Source organism: Parasteatoda tepidariorum, chromosome X1 (assembly GCF_043381705.1).
Source record: "Parasteatoda tepidariorum isolate YZ-2023 chromosome X1, CAS_Ptep_4.0, whole genome shotgun sequence".
Classification (NCBI taxonomy): domain Eukaryota; kingdom Metazoa; phylum Arthropoda; class Arachnida; order Araneae; family Theridiidae; genus Parasteatoda; species Parasteatoda tepidariorum.
The window spans coordinates 45,122,627-45,145,063 of NC_092214.1; the positions used below are offsets into that span (position 1 = coordinate 45,122,627).

General features: G+C 27.6%; 1 protein-coding gene across 6 annotated transcripts in view; it reads left to right on the top strand.

The window, feature by feature from the left end:
- Nucleotides 1-16,023, top strand: part of LOC107457069 (Chondrocyte-derived ezrin-like domain containing protein) — a 102,736-nt gene extending 86,713 nt beyond the window's left edge. For all 6 annotated transcript variants that reach the window (XM_016075121.4, XM_016075123.3, XM_016075122.3 and 3 more), the window contains exons 22-26: nucleotides 3,462-3,568; nucleotides 4,928-5,097; nucleotides 7,555-7,662; nucleotides 10,236-10,387; nucleotides 15,326-16,023. In XM_016075121.4, coding sequence (XP_015930607.1) covers nucleotides 3,462-3,568; nucleotides 4,928-5,097; nucleotides 7,555-7,662; nucleotides 10,236-10,387; nucleotides 15,326-15,365 — 577 coding nt within the window. In that variant the 3' untranslated portion in view covers nucleotides 15,366-16,023. The remainder of the gene's footprint in view (nucleotides 1-3,461; nucleotides 3,569-4,927; nucleotides 5,098-7,554; nucleotides 7,663-10,235; nucleotides 10,388-15,325) is intronic.
- Nucleotides 16,024-22,437: the final 6,414 nt, after the last annotated feature.

The window sequence follows — 22,437 nt, forward strand, 5'->3', positions numbered from 1 at the left end:
TGAAATCGCTTTGTCTTGACGCCCTGTGAGACCTTCGGATTCTAGGAAACAGGACTTAACAGAGGTGTGCTTGTTCAAGGTCAACCATTCAACCCCACTTTCCAATAGGAAGTTAGAAAAGAGCGGTGTTCAAATTCAGAGAGGGTCATTATATTAAGAGTTTACCTTTTTTATGGTCGTTATAGCAAGAGTAAAATAACGTTATCTTTTATGGATGTGCTTCACAGGGTCGTTATATCATGTTGGTCGTTCTATCACAGGGTCGTTATAACACAAGTCGACTGTAGTAAATTATGCTATAATAATACCGTGGGAATTGTGCTAAAGTTGTAAAATAATTTTAACAAAAGTAAATTATTTCACTATCTTTTTTTAAAGGAGCAGCTTTCTTAAAATTAATGAATTAATTAATGCTATTAAATTTCTTTAATTTTACTTTATTAATAATTTAAACATCAAATTGAAATTGTGGTTCAAATTTGTTCATTTTAAAAACAAAGCAAACAGTTGTAGTTTTTTGAGTTGCACTAATATGTATATAATTTTCACAAACAAAACAAATATAAAACAATAAGGTAAATAAATAAATAATTTGTTCAGTCTTAGAGAAAATATTGCACTTATTTACTATGATTATTCAGACGTTTTGCACTGAGTAATTTTAATTTTAACATAGAAAATGTTCTTAAAATCATATCAGCTAACTGGATATAGTTCTGAGACTCGAAAAAAAATTAGCAATTACTTAAAATAAGTGTTAATTTAAAGAAAAACTTTAAGTTCTAATAAAAATTTTAAAAAAATAGTTTAGTATATATAAAAAAATCTACGTGGTAGCATAAAGAAAAAGTAAAAAATATAATGAAATAATTAGTTGAATAGTACTGTGAATCACATGTGACCAAGCAACTAAAAATTTAATTTCATAATTAAGATGATAGGACGCCATTTAAAATACTGAGAAATTTTAGAATGATATATAAGATGTTTAAAAATAATTAAAAAATTTATTTCAGGTAGTTAATTTAAAACTAAGATGATATATAAGATGTTGAGAAATTTTAAGATGCTTAGAAATGTTGACTACGTATTCGTATTAATAGTTATAAAATATATATTGAAGATATTGATTAATATATTATTCCAAATCTATGCATACTCTATGATTAGGGCTGCAGGTTTGTCGCGGCGCGAATTTCCGCGATGATTTCCGCGAAATTGTCATCTTTTTCCCTAAAATCCGCGAATTTCTCAATATGTCTTGCGCGAAAATTGCTTAAAATGTGATTTTTTTTAAATTTATTATTTTTATGAAACAGAATTTTTCATTTTCCTGAACCTTAAATTGAACATGTAAAATTGATTTGATATTTAGGGGAGTGAATCAATAGCAAAATGACATGAAAATAGTTCAGAGAAAAGAGATAATCACAATCTTGTCAACTAAGGTGGTCTTTCTACACCTAAGGAGGGTAATTACCTTCCTGAAGTCAGTAAGAGTACGAAAGAAATTAGAATCACAAAAGAAGGAAAATGTTATAAATCAAATCTTAGACAGAAAAATTGTTATACATGCTATTGCACTGGGCAATGAAATTTCTACTGCCTCCTACATATCCAGTTAATTTTTCCTAGGCGACTTCTTGTGATTTCTTAAATATGGATCAGTTTCTAGATGAAGGGGGGGGAACTAGTAGTTACTAGGGACTTGTATCTAGTAGTTTGAATGAAGTAGTTTGAGTTTTCACAGCAATTACTTCTTACAAAGCAACGGTAAAGGAATTACGCGTTGGTGAAGGAAAATTGATCGAGTTTTGGAAATTAAAGACCGAAAGCTTCAAAAGTGGCAATTCGAAGTTTGTCGGTGCCTAAAAACAGCTTTGATGCAGAAAGGTCGTTTTCTAAGTATAAAAATGTATTAAGTGATGAAAGATGAAGGATAAATGAGAATAATCTGACAATGTACAATACATTGTACCAAAATTCTGTTGATTTAAATAAAAATATTAATATTGCTTGAAATGCAAAGAAATACTTTTGTTGTGTATTTTTAAGCTTATTTTATTATTTGCGCAATTTCTGTCTTTTGCATCATTTATGTAATAAATTTTTTTATGTTTAGAATTTGTGTAATTTTCAAAATTTCCCGCGATTTTTCCGCGAATTTGGGGTCTTTTTACCCACGACAAACTTGCAGCCCTATCTATGATTATTATGCGTAATATTCAAATTGTATAATCACATTATTACAATCTGATGTAAAATCACATTCTATCAAAAACATGCTTTTATAAAACTCAACAGTTGTTGAAAAAGCTTTTTTTTATTCAATAAAATGTTTTATTTAAATTTCTTTACTAAATTATGAATAAGTTTTTAGATGACTAAAAACGTAGCACCGTATTTTATAATAAAAAAAAGAAGAAATAAAAAAAGATTAGCAATCACTTATTAGCGAGAAAAGATATTAATGAAATTTTACGCTCTTTTAAGTCAAGTTCCTTGTCAGTTAACCACATTTAAATATTAATCGCTCCATTTAAATATTTCTTCATTGTTACCAAATTATTTTTTTAAAACAATTCATTTTAATTTTTTTTGGCTTATTTAGATTAATATGGTATAAAAAAATTCATACCTCATAATTCAAAGTGTTTTTATCCTCAATTAAATTAAATAATTATTAAAAAGGATTTTTTGCATGAAATTATCTTTGGGTAAATGTGTTTTATGAGTGGGGGAAATTTTTTTAAAATTGTTTAATTAGCTTTAAAAATATGACTAAAAACACAAAAAGTGAAATTACCATTAAGGGTTCTGAAATTTGGATCGCTTTCCTGACCAAACTATTTGGACCATATTTTCCAGATTGCGGCTGCTCCCTATATTTCTTTAAGGTTAAGAATCTAAACATGTAAAAAAAAGATATCTTTTTTCAGATAAGGTAAGTTTTTGTGTCCGATTTCGTAACTGATTTAATGGTCAGGATTAAATAATTAGCATATTTGAGGTCACACTCAGGAACTATTACGATTGACACTTAGTACATAAAAATCCGATCATTAGAACAAAAGTTATTCAGGGTGATATCTTTTTTTTGCCCATTGTGCAGTGAGTGAAAAAAATTTTTTACTCCTTGAATTACATTTGTACTTATTGTCAGTTTTTTTAGACACTACCCCTCAATGATGGGAAAAAAATCGTTTTCAATTTTCTCAAGAAATACTTAAATAAATATCTTATAACTTTAGCAGTATTTAGATCATGCAGTTACTCATACTAATCATAAAGTTAAAAGAATAAATATTGGATAAAAGTTGTTTTTTGCAAAAAATTATTTTTAGACAAATAAGTTTTCAACTTGAACACAAGAGTGTTTGGATTTGTATAATTAGTTCTCATGATGTAACAAAGAACTGATAATTTTGATATTTGACTTATTCTTATCAATTTAATTTCAGTTTAGAAACAGAAAAACAGAAATGGTTGATTGATCTAAATGAAACTATACAAGGTTCAAAAGAATCTCATGATGATGCACTATTCTATTCTAGTCTTCGATCTTGCAGTAAGTACTTTGTGAATGTTTGAATAATTTATTTGATAGTTATTTGATATTCAAAATTTTGTTTAAATATGTTATTGATGTTTTTGATATTAACCATTGGAAGCTGATTATTAGTTATAAAAAAATTAAGTTTATGGACGTGAAGTTTACAGGAACTCAATTGAAGTTTTAAAGAAGCTGTACCTGATTTAAAAATGATATTAATGGGTGTATTCAAATAAGCCAAGAGAAGTGGTACATCATTTAGGGCAATGAAATGTTTTCTTGACCGATTCAACATAAAGCACTCTTATCGAGATTAAACTAAAAGTATTCCCTATTCTAACAAAGCACCTAAGGTCAAGTTTGTGAGCAACTAGAATGTCTGGTTTTTATTTCTTTTGCTCAAGATTGTGTGATTCTACTCCATTTGTAACTCAGTATCGGTTAATTTAAAGTTCAGATCAAGTATGTTTGTCATTTAATTTTTGTCCTTCCTTATCCAGAATATATTTATTTAGTGCTCCTTATATTGTTATTGTATTTTACTGTTAACATTAAAATCTGTTTTAGAGGTGAAAACAGTAGAAAAATGTCATATTTTTTTGTTTCTCAGAATAAATTCCTTCGTGTTCATGACATAACAAAAACTTCGATGGTAACCATTTTCTAGTTCTTCCGTTAAAGTAAAACTTTTTGTACTTAATTGTTAAAAGTTGTAATTTTTTAATGTCTATTGCCTATTTCATTTTTGCCAAAATTTGATATTAGTTACTCTTGTCTTAAGCCACAAATGTGCACTTACATGTCAAGAGAAGACGCTGAGATTGGGCAGCTATTTTATCTTTTGCATTATACATTTGTCACAGAGTCTATTTGTATTTATAAAACAGAATTTATAAATTTGGTTATTTATAAGCACAGAAGTACAAGTTTATGGCCAATTCTTTACAGTAGAGAAAATTTCGAAAATTCCACCCACCTACCCTCTTAAGAATGAAATTAATTTTTGGTAGAACGAAGCTTAATGAGTTTCTTTTTATAAATTAATTTCAATTCCAAAAGTACTTTAACTAAGAAAAACATTACGAAGAAAAAATGACCCCATAAAAGATCCAAAATAAATCTTTTTTTAATAATTTTTCATTATTAATAGTACTTATATTACACAATATTTTAGCTTAAATAATCAATTAAAATAAAGTGATAGAGTTCCTTATCTTAATTGTATAAATGTAATATTTGCTGTTTTGCATTATTGCTAAAAATAAAATACATTTCTTCAGATGTGTTCATTTTAGAAAAATTCTTTTGTAGAGTTTTGAAAGATTTCTAAATTTAATACTTAAATTGTTTTGTGGGTATGAAATTTCTCTTTAGGTTCATCAGAGGATTTGTTACAGCATTCTGATAATGTTCAGACAACTGAGGCTGTCTCTGCCACTGGTAGCTCAGGAAAGCCTTATCAACATTTTTCTAATACTACTGTTCATGTTTGTTGGCATCGAAATACTACTGTTGGTAAAGAAGACTATACAAGAGCTTTATTGGTATGAAATTTTATTTTGTTTAATATATTAGTTTATATAAATTTTTATATACTGTATTTTCTGGTGAAAGCGGCACATCTTTGCAAGCGCGGCACAACGATAAAAATGGAACAATTTTAAAAAAATTATCATAAGAGCCAATGTGGGGCAAGCAACACAGAGGCGCGATTCTTATATTTTTCATAAAGTAAAGTTTTAATTTCTAAATTATGAAAAAAAAAAAATCCGTTAACAGGTCTGCTCACTTATGGCCGTAGACTGTTTAGGCAAGACTGAACTAAATCATCCTTGATACAGGTTTATTTGGAATAAGCGTGCATAATAAATAATCCTTTTAAGTGGTCTGAAAGTAATATTAAGTGCACCAAAATATTTTTAAATGCATCAAATAACGCAATATCTAAATTATCTGGGTGGGGGGTTAAATAATCCTTTTAAGTGGTCTGAAAGTAATATTAAGTGCACCAAAATATTTTTAAATGCATCAAATAACGCAATATCTAAATTATCTGGGTGGGGGGGGGGAGAGAATAGCCTGAAATGCGCTAACAAAGAGTTCACACAAAGGGTTCATGTTAAAACAGTTTTCTTTTTCAGCTACAAAAAATAACAAAACGATGTAAAGTAAAGTTGTTCGTACCAGTTGGCACCATGCCAAAAAATAAAGTTGTCATATTTTACTTCAGAAGAGCAAATATCAGAAAAAAAATATTTATATGCTCAGCGGTACCGGTGAAAACCTTGTGTTGGGTAGGTTGGAGTTAGAGAGAAAAAGGTTGGAGAATCTCAAATTTCAGGAAAGTAAATTATTCTTTGATTATAAAAATAGTTCAACTATATTTAGCAGAAGAATTAAAGCTGCAACTGATCATATAAATCTGTAAAACAATGCAATTAGAAAAATTTTTAAGCTAAAAATTAATTAAAAAAAAGATTTAAAGATTTTGGCAATTAATTTTGCACCCAGCCTCACTCATCCTAATGGTCGAAACCATCCATTCTTCTAGTTTATGTTCTAGTTAAGGATACTTAGTTATTCCACTTCTCCTGGCCCTTTTATTCCTAGGCATTTTTTCTATAACTGGCTTTTCCTTTCTCCATCGACGGATGCAGCGTTCGTCTATCTCAAATTCTCGGCCTGCTGCTCCATTGCCGATCTATTCAGTTATTCAGCTTGCTTAAGTACAGGGATAATATAAGGAAAAATAATAATCGAAATACCTAATAACAGGAATAAGAAATAACTAAGAGCGCACCAAAAACATTCTCAAGAAGGAATGAGCAAAGTGGAAATGAATTTCACTTTCACAATCTTTGGGGGTGGAATTTTAGTGGGTAGAATGCCCTCTCCTCCAATGGAAACAACACAATATGACTCAGCTTAGAAAGAGAGGAGAAGAAACTGTTTAAAACAGGGGTGTATACCACCTCTTCCACTTGTCATTTCTACTGAAGCTGTTTAGGAGAAAACAATCGGTTATTTTTAAAGGTGTTGGGGAAAAGGGGATACTTCCTTATCTGTTCACTCCCATTACAATTGCAAAGGCGCTAAGTGGATTTCCAGCTTGCGATCTTTTTTTAAGCTGGGAGTGGATACAAGATACATACATTTTAAATTGATATCCTTATGTGGTCCATTTTTATTATTGTTTCGTTTATTTATTTTCTTGCAGGCCGCTGCCGAAAGTTACTAAAAATTGGCGATTGTTCTGCAGCAGATCACGATATTGGTGAATATTTAGCGCTATTCAATAGCGCTGTGGTGCTTTCGCCAAAAAATATGGTATATGCTAAATCAGTTTTACCAATTTTTATTTTTAATAAACAGCCATGCAATACTTATTTTAAGAAGTAGTGGAATTTGATAAAATTTACCTTTTTATTTACTTATTATTCACTGAATTATTTATTTTGATTATTGGCTCATTAAAATTAATGCAAGAATTGCTTAAATTACTTAGCACAGTGTTTCCCAAAGTGTGGTACACGTACCCCCAGGGGTACGGGGACCGTTAAGCGGGGGTACTCGTTCTTATGCAAAATATCTTGCAACAAACGAAAATTTCAAAATTGTTTATTTAAAAACAAAGCTAGCCATGAAAATTTACAATTACGTATTTTTCTATTGGCTATTTTTCGTAGAGTTAACAGTTAATAATTGATAATTAGTGGTGTCAACAACCAGTTAACTTTTGTGCAATTTTTATTTTTATCACAGCAAAAGCAATATCATCCTTCTCATTGATGCAAATAAACTTACCAACAAAACTTTGTACCAAAAAATAAAAATAAACATATTTAAAAAAATGCATTCATTTTTTTATCAGTGGTACACAGCGTTACGAAAAATTTAGAGAGGGTACTCAAAAGTCATAAGTTTGGGAAACACTGACTGAGCATATTAAATTATGATTAACAGCATTTATTGAAAATTATTTTAAATATATTTTGTTTTAGAATTATCTTAGTGGATATCTGCTGAGAAAATTTAAAAATAGTAGTGGTTGGCAGAAACTATGGGTAGTTTTTACAAATTTTTGCCTTTTCTTCTATAAGTCATATCAGGTAAGCTTATGTAACTATTTTTAACTATTTCAAAGTTTTACTTGATACTTTTATAAACTTGACAACAAGAGGCAGTTCAACCTCAATCTATTCACCCTGCATCTTTTGTTTTTCCATATGTATGGTCTTGTTTTTATGGTTCTCTTACAATTGCTATTCAAATGATGGTAATCAACTAAAAATAACATATTTTTGCTTCTAATGTTTAAAAAAGTTAATGAAATTTTAAAAATTAACCACCTATATGTTTTTAGGAATTTTTTTTTTATTGTGACCTTAATTTAAAAGTGAATTAAAACTAGTCTGGTGGCAGGTAACCTCCTTTTCTGTATCCTTCATTGCAGTAAGTGGACCTGTTAGAAACGGTAGATTGAGGTTCTATATTAGTGGATATTTTCTTTATTGCTTAGTATACTTTTATAATTTGACTAGCTTTAAAGATGAATATTAGTATAAAATATGGTCATCCAGAAACCTTAACAAAATGAAAAGTCACTACATATTTTACAAAAAAAGTGTACTTTTTTATGCTTCAATTAAGTTTTGTTTTAGAAAAAACAATAGTTTAAAAGAATAATTAAACTGAAACTTTTCAGTGATTAGGCAATTGTTTATAATAAATGCTTTATGTAAGTTTTGAATTTTTTAAAACTTTTGTTATTATAGTTTTATATTTAGAAGGCTTAAAGTATTAACCAACTGACAGTTCTGCATGTAAAAAGTCTTTATTTTAAATGCAGTCTTCTCCTCACAGCAAAATCGGTTTTCCCACGTTATTAGATAGAAAAGTGGTGTATTGGGAAATTTTTTTTCCCAATTTCACCCATTTGCTAAGCCGCCAGTGGGTTAAAGTATATACTACTATAAATGAGCTACAGCTAGAAACTATTATTAAATAAAATAAATTGTTTTATTTTTTTTGAATACATGAGAAAATTAATTAGCTACATTTATCGAAACTATCTTAGCAAAAGTTTTTATTAAATTAAATGGGTTTCTTTTTAAAAGTCTATTAAGTTAAGAAATGGTTGATAGCCTTTTGGTATTTCTCTGTAATATTTTTATTTTTTAGAAAATCATTTAACTAATACTTTGTTTTGTTTCAGTTATTTGTTCTATCATTTTAATGTGTTTATTTTTTTTTATTTAAGTCTAATTTATATTTTTTCACCTTTACCCCATTTTTTAATTTTGTATGGACTAATAGACTGGTGTGCAAAATTTAAGGATGAAGCTAAAAAACCAATACACTATGTTTTTGTACAACATGTTGCAATTCCAATACGCCAACAGCGTGACTAATTCAAGAGTATGGTTGTACAGGGCTGCCAACTACTATGCTTTTTGCAAAATATTTCATAGAGTGTAAAGCAAATAAAAATGAAAGTTTTAGAATTTTTGGTAATGTTGCCAACATTTTAAAAGCCTTACCATGAGAGAACAGGAACAAAGTGGTATTTCATATGCAATTTTGAATCTTTCTTATGTAGTGGTGTAGAAAATAACTCTAAATTAAATTTATAAAACAAAGAATCACACATTACAACATAAATATAGCTACCAATAGAAAATTTTTCCCTAAAAAGGGTAGAAAGTTATCAGCATAGTGGGTATAATTTCCATGAAAGCTATTGCACAATATACTATGTCCAGTTTCTGCCTCAGTGTCATTTGACCAACAGGCAATCCTGTAGGGGACATTTGGATGCCTTAACCCGATGTCAAATTATTGGGAAGTCAGACAAAGGTTGCAGTGAAACATATTGATGTTTCAAAGTGTGAAAATATTACAGCAATTAATCCTTGAAAAAAAAAGGAAAAGAAAAGCTTATATGTGGCAGGAGTGAGACATAAATATTTTATAATTGTTGTATTACAAACAGATAAACTACAGGTACTTAATTTATAACAATTAAATCACATCATTTAAAACAGATTCAGAGCCATACTACTCTTCAAAATAGTAAGTAAGGCTAATTCAAAAAAGAACTAAGAAAGAAATAGTGGATTGAAATAAATGTAAATAAAAAAATTAATGTAAATGTTTGTTTTGTGAAGGGAGAAAAAAGATAAATTTTTCTAATTTCTTTCTTCTATAGTCTTAAATGGAAAAGTTTTTAGTTATTTGAAATGGTATTTGAAATTTTACTAAATCTTTTCAAGCTACTATATTTTTGAGAAAAAAAATTGCCTTATTTGGTGTTTGGGAAGAATGAGAGCAAATTACAACAAATTATTGAAAAAGTTATCAAACTTCAAGCAATAGAAAATATGCTTAATGTATGTAATTCTACCTTTAAAATATAATATATAAACAGGAAAAATGTTCTTAATGTAAATTTGAGGAGCAATAGTACTGATATTTTCAGAAAAAAGAACTTTTTGTTTGGGTTAAGCTATTTTTAAGTGTTATTCAAATCATGTAAAAATAAATATTTGCTTATGTAATAAAATCTTCTGAAGAAACAAATCTCTTTAAGGCAATCACTATGCTATTTTTCCTTAATCCTGCTCTATATCTAATAGTTTTATCAAATTAATGATGTCTCTTTTATTTTTATATCATTATGTAGGATGATTTTCCTTTAGCAAGTCTACCTTTAGTTGGTTATACTATTACCTTACCGTGCTCTCAAGATAATATAAATAAAGACAATGTCTTCAAATTACAGTTCAAAAACCATGTCTACTTTTTTAGAGCTGAAAGTGACTATACTTTTGAAAGGTAGTTTTTCTTTTATGTATATTTTATTCTATTTCGTTGAATGTTGAAAACATTTTACAATATTTATAATTGATCAAATAAGTTTAAAAGACGTATATTACTGTGTTTCCAAACTAACATTGTCTTTTTAAACTTCTATATTCTGTACACATTTTTTATCTGCTTTTAAAGGATTGGTTAAAAAATTTATTTTGTCCTATCTGCTTTTTATTTTTGAAATCTTTTTATCTTAAAGTAAATGATGAAATTTTTTGTTGTTGTGGTTATAATTGCAAAAGTTACTGTTACTTGAAAGTATCAAAAATTTCGACAGATTTATTAAAAAAGTGTTAGTTTTAGTCAAAACAATGCACATATGTTAACTAAAATATATATGCATTAAAATATTATACTTTTTCTGATTGCATGTCCTCTGACATAACAAAAAATGTATTTTTTAAACTTTTCCATTCGGCTGAATTTCTATTTACTCTCATTTCAATATTTTTTGATGCACAATACAAGAGAATAGAAAATATGGAAAATATAAATACATGTATAGCTTTGATAAAGTTCTTAGCCATTTAAAAACAGCTGCTTCATAAGTGAAAAGTTTGTTTGCTTGTTTAATTTTATTAATAGTATTCATTACTCATTTACGACATAATGAAATTTACTTTTATCATAATGACACTCAGTTTGGAATTACTAGACTATTGAAATTACATTTAGAAAATTATGTTCATATTACTATGAAAATAAATTTCTAAATGTAATTCTAATAGTTAGAATGCTGAATTAGTTATTTATTATTAGTTATTTGAGCTATTTATTATTGACTATTATGACTGCGCCAGTCTTAGTTATAAAACAGGTAAACAAAGAATGAGTTTTTTTACATTGAATTGCTCTAATGCATAGAGAATCCTACTTATTAACCCCTTAACTGCCGAGTAAAATTTACGTGATTCACTTCCCAGTGCCACCGTTTTTCGCTCAAGTGCACTTTCTTACGCGGTGTTTTGGTGGGGTAAACAGATGCACGCGTTGCAATTTAAAAACAGTTTACTTTTACAAGACAAGAAAAAGGAAAGAAAGAAAATACAAAATTTTAATTAAATAATAAAAATACAATATAAAAGATGTTAAAACTTAGCTGTTGTATGATAAATCCTGAAACATGGTTGGACACATAAACCAACATCACATTGATTGCACTGATAGAGGGATTCACGCCGAATTTTTTTTCTTGAACAAACGGCACATTTTCGCGATGCATTTTTCTTTGAAGACATTGATGGAAAGAATAAAAAGCACCAAATAAACACGGGAAACGAAAGCGAAAAGAGAATAAACCCAACCTTACTCAAATAGAGACATGCCAGCGATTAATACGATATCACTTTTCCATAACATCCTTTCCTCATTCCCCCTCCTCCAAAATTAGTAATTCATTTGCAAAGCAAACACTTTCAAGGTAATTTTACTGCATTCTGAAGTAGGGGGTGTAGTTCTATTTATAGCAGCGTAATGCAAAGCATCGTACTTCGGGAAAGCGTATATATACGCCTGCGGCAGTTAACGCATCGTCTGGCCGAGACGTATATATACGCCTGCGGCAGTTAAGGGGTTAAATTACTTTCACATGTTAATAATAATTAAATGCATTTTAGTATACTACTGATTATGTGTGCATGGATTATTTGAATTTGCGCTCGAGTTGTCCAAAAATAGATGCCAAAAGAAAGTTTGCTTTGATATAACAAACTGAATAAAATACCATATAATTAAAGAAAACTTATTTTTTTAATTCAACTTTTCTATCATGCTCTCAGATGTGAGTTTTTAGTCAGTACAAGTTTTTGCCTTGAAATTAGCAATTCACCTGAAGATTCATTCAATAACCACACAATGAGTAAAATTTTATTTATGAGTTAAGCTATCATACATTTTTAAAATCTACTCTTAGAATAGTGAATTTAGTCTAAGGCAAGCATGTAAAGAAAATGTCTAATGAGACTGTTAAGCGCAAGTGGAATCTGCTTTTTATTAAATACGAACTAGAAATTATTTTGAGTTAGAGAATTATAAAAAAATTATCAAATAATAATAAAGTATGAATTTCAAATAGTGTGTCTCTGGAAAACCTGTCATTAGATTAAATAAGTATTTTGATAGGTTTTATTTTTGTTTACTTATAATAAATAAATATTCGCTGAATAATAACTCCTATATCAACTTTCTTAAAATTGTATAACCAATTTCAGATTATATTTCAATTTTTATCAATTACATATCATATGCAGGGACTTTCAGTGAGAAATTTCGCATTTATAGAGCCTCCTGAATAGTCATTGAAAAATCTTTTCCAAGCCTATGATCTTGATTTATAGAAAAATTCTCTTGTGTAGTATCTTCAAAAAGAAGGTTATTTGATAACCAAACTGTAAAAGAATTTTCTTTCTCACATTTTCTTATGATAAAAGACCCCTCACATTGTGAAGCATTAAGTGGCCAATTGAATTTTTAAAAAATGTTATACGACAGTCGACACTTGATATAACGACTCTTATGGTCCAAACTAAAATGAACGTTATAATGCAAGTACACAAAAATGTTGCAAATATTTACTAATGATAAATTAATACTGAACTTACTTTGACAAAGCCTTGCTACACTTAAGAGTAATGAAACTGGTAGAATAATTTAAAATAATGCAGTTTTTTTGTGTTAATAAAGTACAATTATAATATAATAGCTTTTTTTTTTAATTTTAATTATTTGTTTAAGGACTACATTTAATGAGGGAAAAGAAATCTCACAAAAATAGTTTTTTTTTTTCCTAAAATAATCAGGTAGCATAATTCGTTTTAATTTTGTGATTTTTTTAAAACATAGTCTTGCTTCTCAGTTAGAGATGTAAAAAATTTTTCTGCCTCTCTTGAAAAAATGTTTTATTCTGTACCACTTTAGAAACACCTATTAATTTGGTGCTGGTGATGAAATACTTTCGACTTGATTATGTGACAAGATTTCTGCCTTTTCTTGTTTGTTATTGAAAGAAATTATATTTTAATACAATTCTTCAAAACACTACGTTACCATCAATTTGAACATAAATGTCTAAGTTCAAACTGATATCACAGTTGATTTTATCTAAGGAATGTTGAAGCAAAAGTTCATCTAAATTCTCATTCAGTTTATGATTTACAGGAGGAACATCATAAAAACCAGCATGATGAAAACCGTTTTTACTGTCATTTCCCTTACAGCTTTTCAGCAGATTTGATTTGATGCAATGCAGTAAGCAAATCTGTTTTGAAAATTTTGTTATCTAAAGCTAAAATTAGTCTTCGTACTAGCATTTTCCTATTGTGTTTCTTAAAACTTAGAATAATTCCCTGGTCAAGACGTTGGAGGAAAGACATTGTGTTGGTTTCAAAAATTTGATTTTAATTGATTTCAGTTCCTTTATTTTAGAAGAGGCAGTACAATTATCTACTAAGGGATTATTTTTTGTCATCATAATATCTAAGATTCTACACTAGTTTTCAAAAATTTGTGGCCATCCACAATTTTGCATTGTTATTGTATGAAATATGCAAAGTTTTAACCTCTTTAAAATATTTTATATATTTAGATTTACCTACCACTAAAAGGGTGCTTTTCAGCAGCTAACAAGAGAGTTATTCTTTGCATTGTCTTTTTTTTCTACATAAGTTTGTTTCATCTTCTATTAAAGATTTTCATCATGTGGAACACTTAGTCTCATCTCTGTTAAATACATTTAAAATCCCTTCTTTTAAAATTCCCTTAAATTAATTGTTTCTCCATGTTACCACTGTCTCTAAATAAACTGATCCACTTTCACCGCATAGTTCATGGAAAGACAATTCATGTCGCATTTTGAATTTGTCCAATAATCCATCTTATGAATTAAATATTTCTTTATCAATTACCATTTTTTTTTCAAAGTACTGAGCTTTCATTTTCAACAAGGCATTTGTTTTTGTTTGCATTAACTTTAGCCAATCATGCTGAGCTTTCTTCAGATTTTCAAATTTTCCTTCATGAGAATGATGGAATTGGAAAACCTTGTTCTTCGGCTTTTAGAATCATATCACCATTTTTAATTATTATAAATAAAGTGCTTTTCAGGATCTTGAATATTTTAGCAATTTCTGATAAGATAAAAATTGACAAAAATGTGAATACCACATATTGGAAGTTAACCATCAATTACAACATTTCACAAAAAGAGTGAATAGAATTTTCAAAGTGAAATATGATAAGTGAATTCATTTAACCCTTTGAAATAAGAATTTGAATAAGTTATAAATGCATACAAGAATGCAATATAAACTTGTAATTATCAATAATGAAAAGTAACTGATATTTCACTATTTTTTTGACCATAGATAATGTCTAGGACCACCTAGCTCAAACTGATTTTTTTAGGTCTGAATTTTATATCGTTGATTAATTTTTAGCCATCATTATCGGGGCTCCTAGAACTGAGAAATTATGCATTTTATGAGCCTGGCTTAAATAACTATATAATTTTATTTATATTCTTCTAATTCTATGATTTCGATTTCTTAGAAAATCAAACACTCAGTACTAAATACAATTTTAGGAATAAATTTTTTAAATATCTATGGCACAGGCAAACATCCCATCCTTACGACAGCTCTATATAAATATCGGTCACAAAGCAATATTCTTGCATTATTAAAACACCATCAAAACAGAGACGATTTACAAAATAGTGAAGTTTTCTTTTTTTAAGGGACTAATTATAAATTTTTTAAATTACATATTACAACATGACTGGAATTTGAAAAAAAAAATTGTTAATTTGCGTGTCGTACGTTATATTAGCTAATAATATTTCTCTTTTTTATTTAATGATGTATGTTTTTATACTTGTGAAATTGTTAGCTTTTTTTTCCAATTTAGGTGGGTAGATGTTATAAAAGGTGCAACACTACGGAGCTAATTGTTGTTTTTGCCAAAAATGATCAAATTCCTATGCAACTTTCATGTCATCTGAATTACATTCATGATGTAACATTTCTATCTTCTTTTTTATTCATTTTTCAAAAGCAGAAAAATTATCATTATTATTATTATTTACTAGCTATTGCTTATTTTCTTTGTCCATGCAATTTGCTAGAATGAAAAAAGGATGCAGAAAGCTTGAAAATACCTTTGCAAGTAAATTAGTGCATGCTTCTTTTATTAATTGCTATCCAAGTCAATCAGCTAATGTATCACTTTGCTTTAATGTAGCTTCAGGCTGAAAGATAGTCTTTTTATTAATTTTATATTATGAGTATTTAATAAAAAATGTGTTAATTTTTATACGTTTATAAGTTTTATATTTGTTTATTATATACGAATATTAATATAAATGCTATTTACTGCAGATATATGTATGAAAATATCGATCTGATTAATTTATTTTACATCTATGCATTTGTATTTTAACTATTATATGTTTTTAACTTGTAAGTGTAAATGCACTTATTTGTTTTTGTCTAAGATTTTATTTAATTGTATACAGTGTGTATTCTTATGTATCTTATGATCATCTGTATGAAAACAAGAATCTCTTACCTAAATTGTTCCTCAATAAAAGGTTTATATTTTTGCTAGTTGTTGCGCATTTTATTTTGGTCCTTAAATTCTCAAAAAGTACAAAACTATAAATGTCTTGAAATTTTTTAACAGTCAAAATGTAGGATTATTCCATCTTCCCAATAATTACAATTTGGATGTCTGTTAAAAATCCTATTCAATTTGTATTTACGTGAAAAATATGTTACTGATGGATTATAATTCAAATTTTACCTAGCAGTGATTATGCTTAAGCACTATACCAAAAATCATAGACTGGACACAGAGAAAAAGATGATGCATCCCCTAGGAGACATAATTTTTTGAGTTATGGAAAACAAAAAGACTTAATTAGTGTATGTTAATTTTGCCATTCGCTAGATTAAACTATCTTTTTTTTAAAAATAAAACTTTTTTCCTCTATATACAGTAAAAAGAGAATAACATTACATTGGCATCTTTTCTGCTAAGAGCTTGGATTCCTCAAAGTATAACTTCCTGCTTTAAATATCTTTGTTTTGTCTAACAATAGAAAGGTATAAATGCCCACATTAATAGATGAAAATTTATCGACTTTTCAATATCATATAAATTTTTTACCCATTATCATCTTAGAGACTTTTTTTCTTCTTTCTTATCTACCTTTTGTTTTAATTTTTTAAGCATCCTTTGAAGTGAAAGTTAATTTTATTTCACCGAATTTTATTATTACATAGTATTTAGTAAATTGCTTAAAAATTTTACTTTTAAGGATAATTCGTTTTAAAAAACTAAACTTAGTTGAAATCAAGGATATATTTCATTAATTATCTTTTTTTACAGTTAAAGAATTATTTTTTCTAGAAATCATTTTTTAATGAATTGTCATTTAAATTCACATAAAATATTTGTTTTTTTTTAGTAATTAATTTTACGGATTTTAAAGTTGATAAAAGCTATTTTCTGTTAAAATTAACTGATCTAAACTGATAAAACAGTTGTTGCCACAGTTAAGATTTGAACTTTAGTCATAAAATCTGTTGTTACTTAGATATTTTTCGTGTAAAATAAATAATTAATAAAACTTTTATTTTGTAAAAATGTTTATATTTTAGCGATATGTACTAGTTAGTAAAGATGGACTTGGTGAAAATTTGATTTGTTACTCGAAGGGTTCCTGGTCCTATTTAAATTTGGATTTCTTACCCAGCAAGGTAAAACATTCATCCATATAACAATATAAAATTTTTTTACCAAGAAAATATTTTACAAGATATAGTTCAAGAAAACTTATTGTGCTGTGGGGTTGTTTGGTATCTTTGTTAGAATCCCCACCTAAACTCTAAAAAGAAATATATCTCTAGGAAAGCGTTCCGCATAAAAATGTTTCCGAGAACGGGTTATAGGTTTCTTCATAAATAACACTAAGTTTAAATAAATAACTACCTTATTAACATTTAGGAAACTTGTAAATTTAACTAAAACATTTTAACATATATAAAACTTAACCACTTTAACATTGAGGCAGCATAGAAAAAAACTGCGAAAAGGTAACCGGCGAGAACATGCCGGATTGCTAGCTAGAACCGACGGGGAGAGAGAGCAAGCTGTGAGGATGTGGCCAAGTTATATCCAAAGCATACTGTGCGCGTTTTACTGATTTCGCCCTTCACGCATGAGGTTTACATCAATTACCGGCTGCAAGCTACGTAGTCCAACGTCAGAGATTCGTAGTTCGGACTTTGCATTTCAGACCGTAACGCCACAGTGCAATTACATAAATAAAAACATGTTTTTTTTTAGATTTTGTTAAAAAAATTTTTTTTTTAAAACGGAATTTAGATTGACACTTTTGGAAGTAGAATAGTAATTGTAAAACTCTGCTATGAAGTGGAAAAAATAAGTAATTAAATTTTCAATAGCATTTATTGGAGTATATTCTGTTAGATATTTTAAGTATGTTCTGTAAGATATTTTAAAAATATTTTAACAAAATGATGGTAAATAAAATGAAAACTATTTTAATCTTTAAGGTTTAATTTTAAATCAACTATAAATGTAATTTATGTGAAATAAAATCTGATCTCAGCTTTGCACTTCCGCTTCTTGATAAATGATGAAAAATGTAATCTTTTTATCAATATTGAAAAGAATTATATAGCGGTTTTGCTGTCTTTAATGTTACAATTCAAACTCTGTATTAAGGATGTAACGAATAGTGATTTGACCAAATAGCGGAATATTCGGCGGCTAAGATTGAACTTTTTTAAAAATTATTCTTAAGTATTTTTTAGATATAAGTTATTATTGAAAAAAAATCAAAACTTAGCTGCATTAAAACTTTAATAGAAATGTTTAAGATAATTAGAAATATTTAAGATAAAAAAACTGACTAACAATTAGTAAAAGAAACTAAAGCTACTAAGTTGAAAAAAAAATAGAAAAAAGATCCATTTAATTCTTAAAACAAAACTTCAATGCTAAAAAAAAATACTTTTCGTAAAAAAAAATTATCCATAAAACATTAAAGAGATATCTATAGGAAACACTTTTAAAAAAAGCAGCACTATCATAAAAACGCCTATAAAAAACCAGGATTATATACAAAAGCAAAACAGAAAAAAATAAAAATCAATCTTAAGTTTTGAAAGAAAATTTAAAGCTAAGCATTTTAGTTTTCCAATTACTGTATTTTCACGAAAAAGTGAAGATTAAAGTATAATAGAAACCCTTTTAATTGCTGTGTCATTATAGAAACAAAAGTTTTTTAAAAAGGAAAAGCTTATTAGAAACCAAAATCGTTCTTAATTTTAATTTCTCACAAAAAATGACCATAAAAAATAACGCTCATTTGAAATGCTCTTTAAAAATTGCTGTCATAATAAAAATGTAGATAAAAAGTAAAGTTAGTAGAAAATAAACAGAAAAAAAATTGTACTTAGTTCTGAAATATAACTTTAATGTTGAGAATCAGAGTATTCTATGTTACTAGTTATGTCTTACAGTACAAGAAAAAAGTGACAATAAAAGAATAAAGTCTATTAAAAATGCTCCCTTAACATGCTTCGCTTTTTTTAAAACAGAAAAACAAGCAAAAATGAAACAAAAAAAAAGTTCTATATTTTGAAAACATAAAGTGTTAAAAAAACCATGAAATAGACTTGCGTGAATATAATTAAAATAAAGAAAAAAATTAGCATTACAAAACTGATGGCTCAGTATTAAGTAATCTAGTTTCAATTCTTCCAAATTTTCTTTTCAACGTGACTTTCAGGAAATAAATTAACAAGTTTTAGAACTTAATAAGTATGTGTAAAAATTATTTCTAATAATTTATAGTAAACAATACGATTTCAGATTACTCTTTATTAAATCTATTATAATTTCTCTGAAAAAAACTTTTTCTAAAGAAAATTTTCCAAATAATACTTCGCCGAATATTTGGCAAAAGGGCCGAATATCCAATATTTTAACATTGCTACTCTGTATCCTATATCATTTTTAAATATCCAAAAGAAAAAGGATCTCCTAGATCAGGTAACAAAAAAGAAGCAAATTTTCTTTCATGAAATACTTTTTATACCTGAAATACACAGTGCTTTACACAGAGAAAAAAAAACAACTCCAAAATAGTTCACTATTAACTCACCAGTAAAGGAACTTTTACCCGAGTGGTTTGAAGTTGAATGAATTTATTGACCTATAATGAGTAAGGAACACGCTTTCTGGTAAAAATATAGTTCAAAGTTGCAATGGCCAATTTTATTCAGACATGCTTTTCAATGTGAACATAAAATGTTTCCATGTGATTTTTTTTATGTGAAAATAAGTACATTTTTTGGTTTTTAAAATACCTTCAAAAAATTTATTTATCAATTTTCGTTGATACAATTGTTTTAGTTTAAACAAGTTTTTATATACTAGGAAATTGATTTTTAATGATATTTAAATTAATAATAACATGATAAATCTTAATATATATTCATATTTGATTTGAAACTTTTTTTTATAGAATGCCAGCCAAGCTTATAAAACCAACCCAAATAATATAATTATATTACTGCACTTACTCAGCATTAGTATAAGAGTAATATACATATATCACATTTTTCTATCTTTGAATTTTATTCATTATGATTTTAACTTTTTGAAGGGTTGTGGTTTTCAAGGCTAATCACAAATTTAACAAAAATGTGTAAAAATTCATTTAAATAAATTGTTCTGCTAGAACTAAACTAAAATAATTTTGACAGTTCTGGAGTTTTATTTAAAAAAAATCCCTGTCCCGCAATGAGTTAATATCAATATAATTCCATATTTCTGATTTTGCATCTACTTAAATTAAAATAGTTTACAGCGTAAGATTTCTGAACTCTCATGTCCTTCTAAGCAGACACTTCTCGTCAGTAAATATTCTTCTCTTTCCCGAAAGTGTCTATTGAGGTTTCCTAGAGATAAAGGTCTGCACAAATGTAAAATATGTTGTGCATAAACAGATTTTTCAGTTCGATTATTAAAAAATTGATGGAATGCATAGATTTTCAAAACTAAGCAAATTAATAATTTTAAGGTTTCTATAATTCTCAATATGGTTGCATCAAACATAAATTTTTGTTGTCACTGGATACCCGGTATTGGGTCTTGAGACTAAGAACCTGGTCTGGATACCCGGTAGTAATTTATTTTTGCTAAGTATTGGGTAATAGCCAGGTAATGAAAGTTTGAATCAAATCTTAAGTATATCACTTTTTTAAAATTCGATTTATCACGAACTATTCAACCAATTTCGCTCCAAATTCTATCTTTAATTGTAATAAATTTTATACCGTAAAATTCAAAACTTTTGCAACTCTAATTAAATAAAATAATAAATATTTCCTAAAATTTAAATTTTGCATGGGATTATCTTTGGATAAATGAATTTTATATTCATGTGTAAAAAATTTTGAATTCACTTAAGATATAACGAAATAGGCAAAACGTAAAATTAACATTAAGGGACCATATTTTGGGGGACCAGATTTCCAAATCTGTCGAAAAGACAAGGTATATTTATTTAGAGAAAGCACGTTTTTGTGTCTGATTTTGTAACTTAAAATATTGTCTACATTAATTAATTAGCATTTTTGAGGTCACCCCCTTGAAACATTAAGATCGAATCTTAGAACATAAAGATCTGATCATTAGATCAAAAGTTATTTATAGTGGTTTGTCTTTTTTAAATACGCATACTTATACATAATATCTGTCTAAATAAATAAATGAGAAGGGCAAGAAATATTATTACAGTAATTTGTCAATTATTATAAAAATATTTTCCACAATAAAAAAATATCAATGAAAATACTAATTCAAAAGAATTCTTCTCCAGAAATTATATTATTTCAACTCAATACTAAAACACAATTAATAGTTTAAAAAGCTTAAATATAGCTATTTTAAAAAGATTATTTTCAATTGATTTATAAATATATCGCAATTTTATCAAGAAGATTCAAAACTGTCTTCATCAGTGTAAAAAATGGTATTAGACTAAACTCTAAAAAGACCGGTCAACTGAAATTCCAAAAAAAAAAAATATTAGAAAACTGATAAAAATAATTAATATAATCTTTAACCTATGGTTATTACAATCTTGCGTCTCTTTAAAAGAAGAGTTTTGTTTTAAGTAAAACAAAAATGGTATGTTTTCATTACACTTGATTGGAATCTAAATTAATTCAGAATTTGTCAAGATCAGGATTGGTTAGTATATAAGAAAATATTGATTGAAGTCTAAATAAATTCAGGATTTGATTATTTTGTAAATACTATTTGAAAATAACTAATAACAACATAAAATGAGTTATATAAATATTAGACATTGCTATTACATACCTTCTTTTATACATTACTAAAAAAATATTTACATGAGTATATGAATACACCAAATATTTAAAGGATATAAATAAACATATGTTTTCTATTTTTTTTATTTCATCATGATATGTAGAAGGTTACTTGACATGCCTGGCATATCAAAGTGCTTCTCATGAAATCGCCACTAACAAATTAAGCTTGGCATGGCCTCTGCAACATCTTTGGTTTCAGATTTGATTCTTACCTGGTTTGGAATATTATTTTTAATTGAACTTATGAAGATTTAAGGGGTCAGTTTACTAATTGGTGGCATCATAGCTTTGATTAATGCCATTTTGAAGTCTAATGATTTCATGGGTTCTTAAGATTATGATTGTATGTATGTTCAATGATTGAATTTGATATGAACATATTATTTACAACACTGTTCAAAAGAAACCAAAATATATATAGTCACCATTTTCTATTTAAGTGTTATAACATTTCCTGTTCTGATGGCTTAGTATTGGATGGGTGAAAAGTAGCATTACACTTTCGTGTCTCTCCTCTATTCTTCAATATTTAATTTCAGGATTGAATGAAAATTAGAAGTTGTTAACACAGGGTGTCCAGTG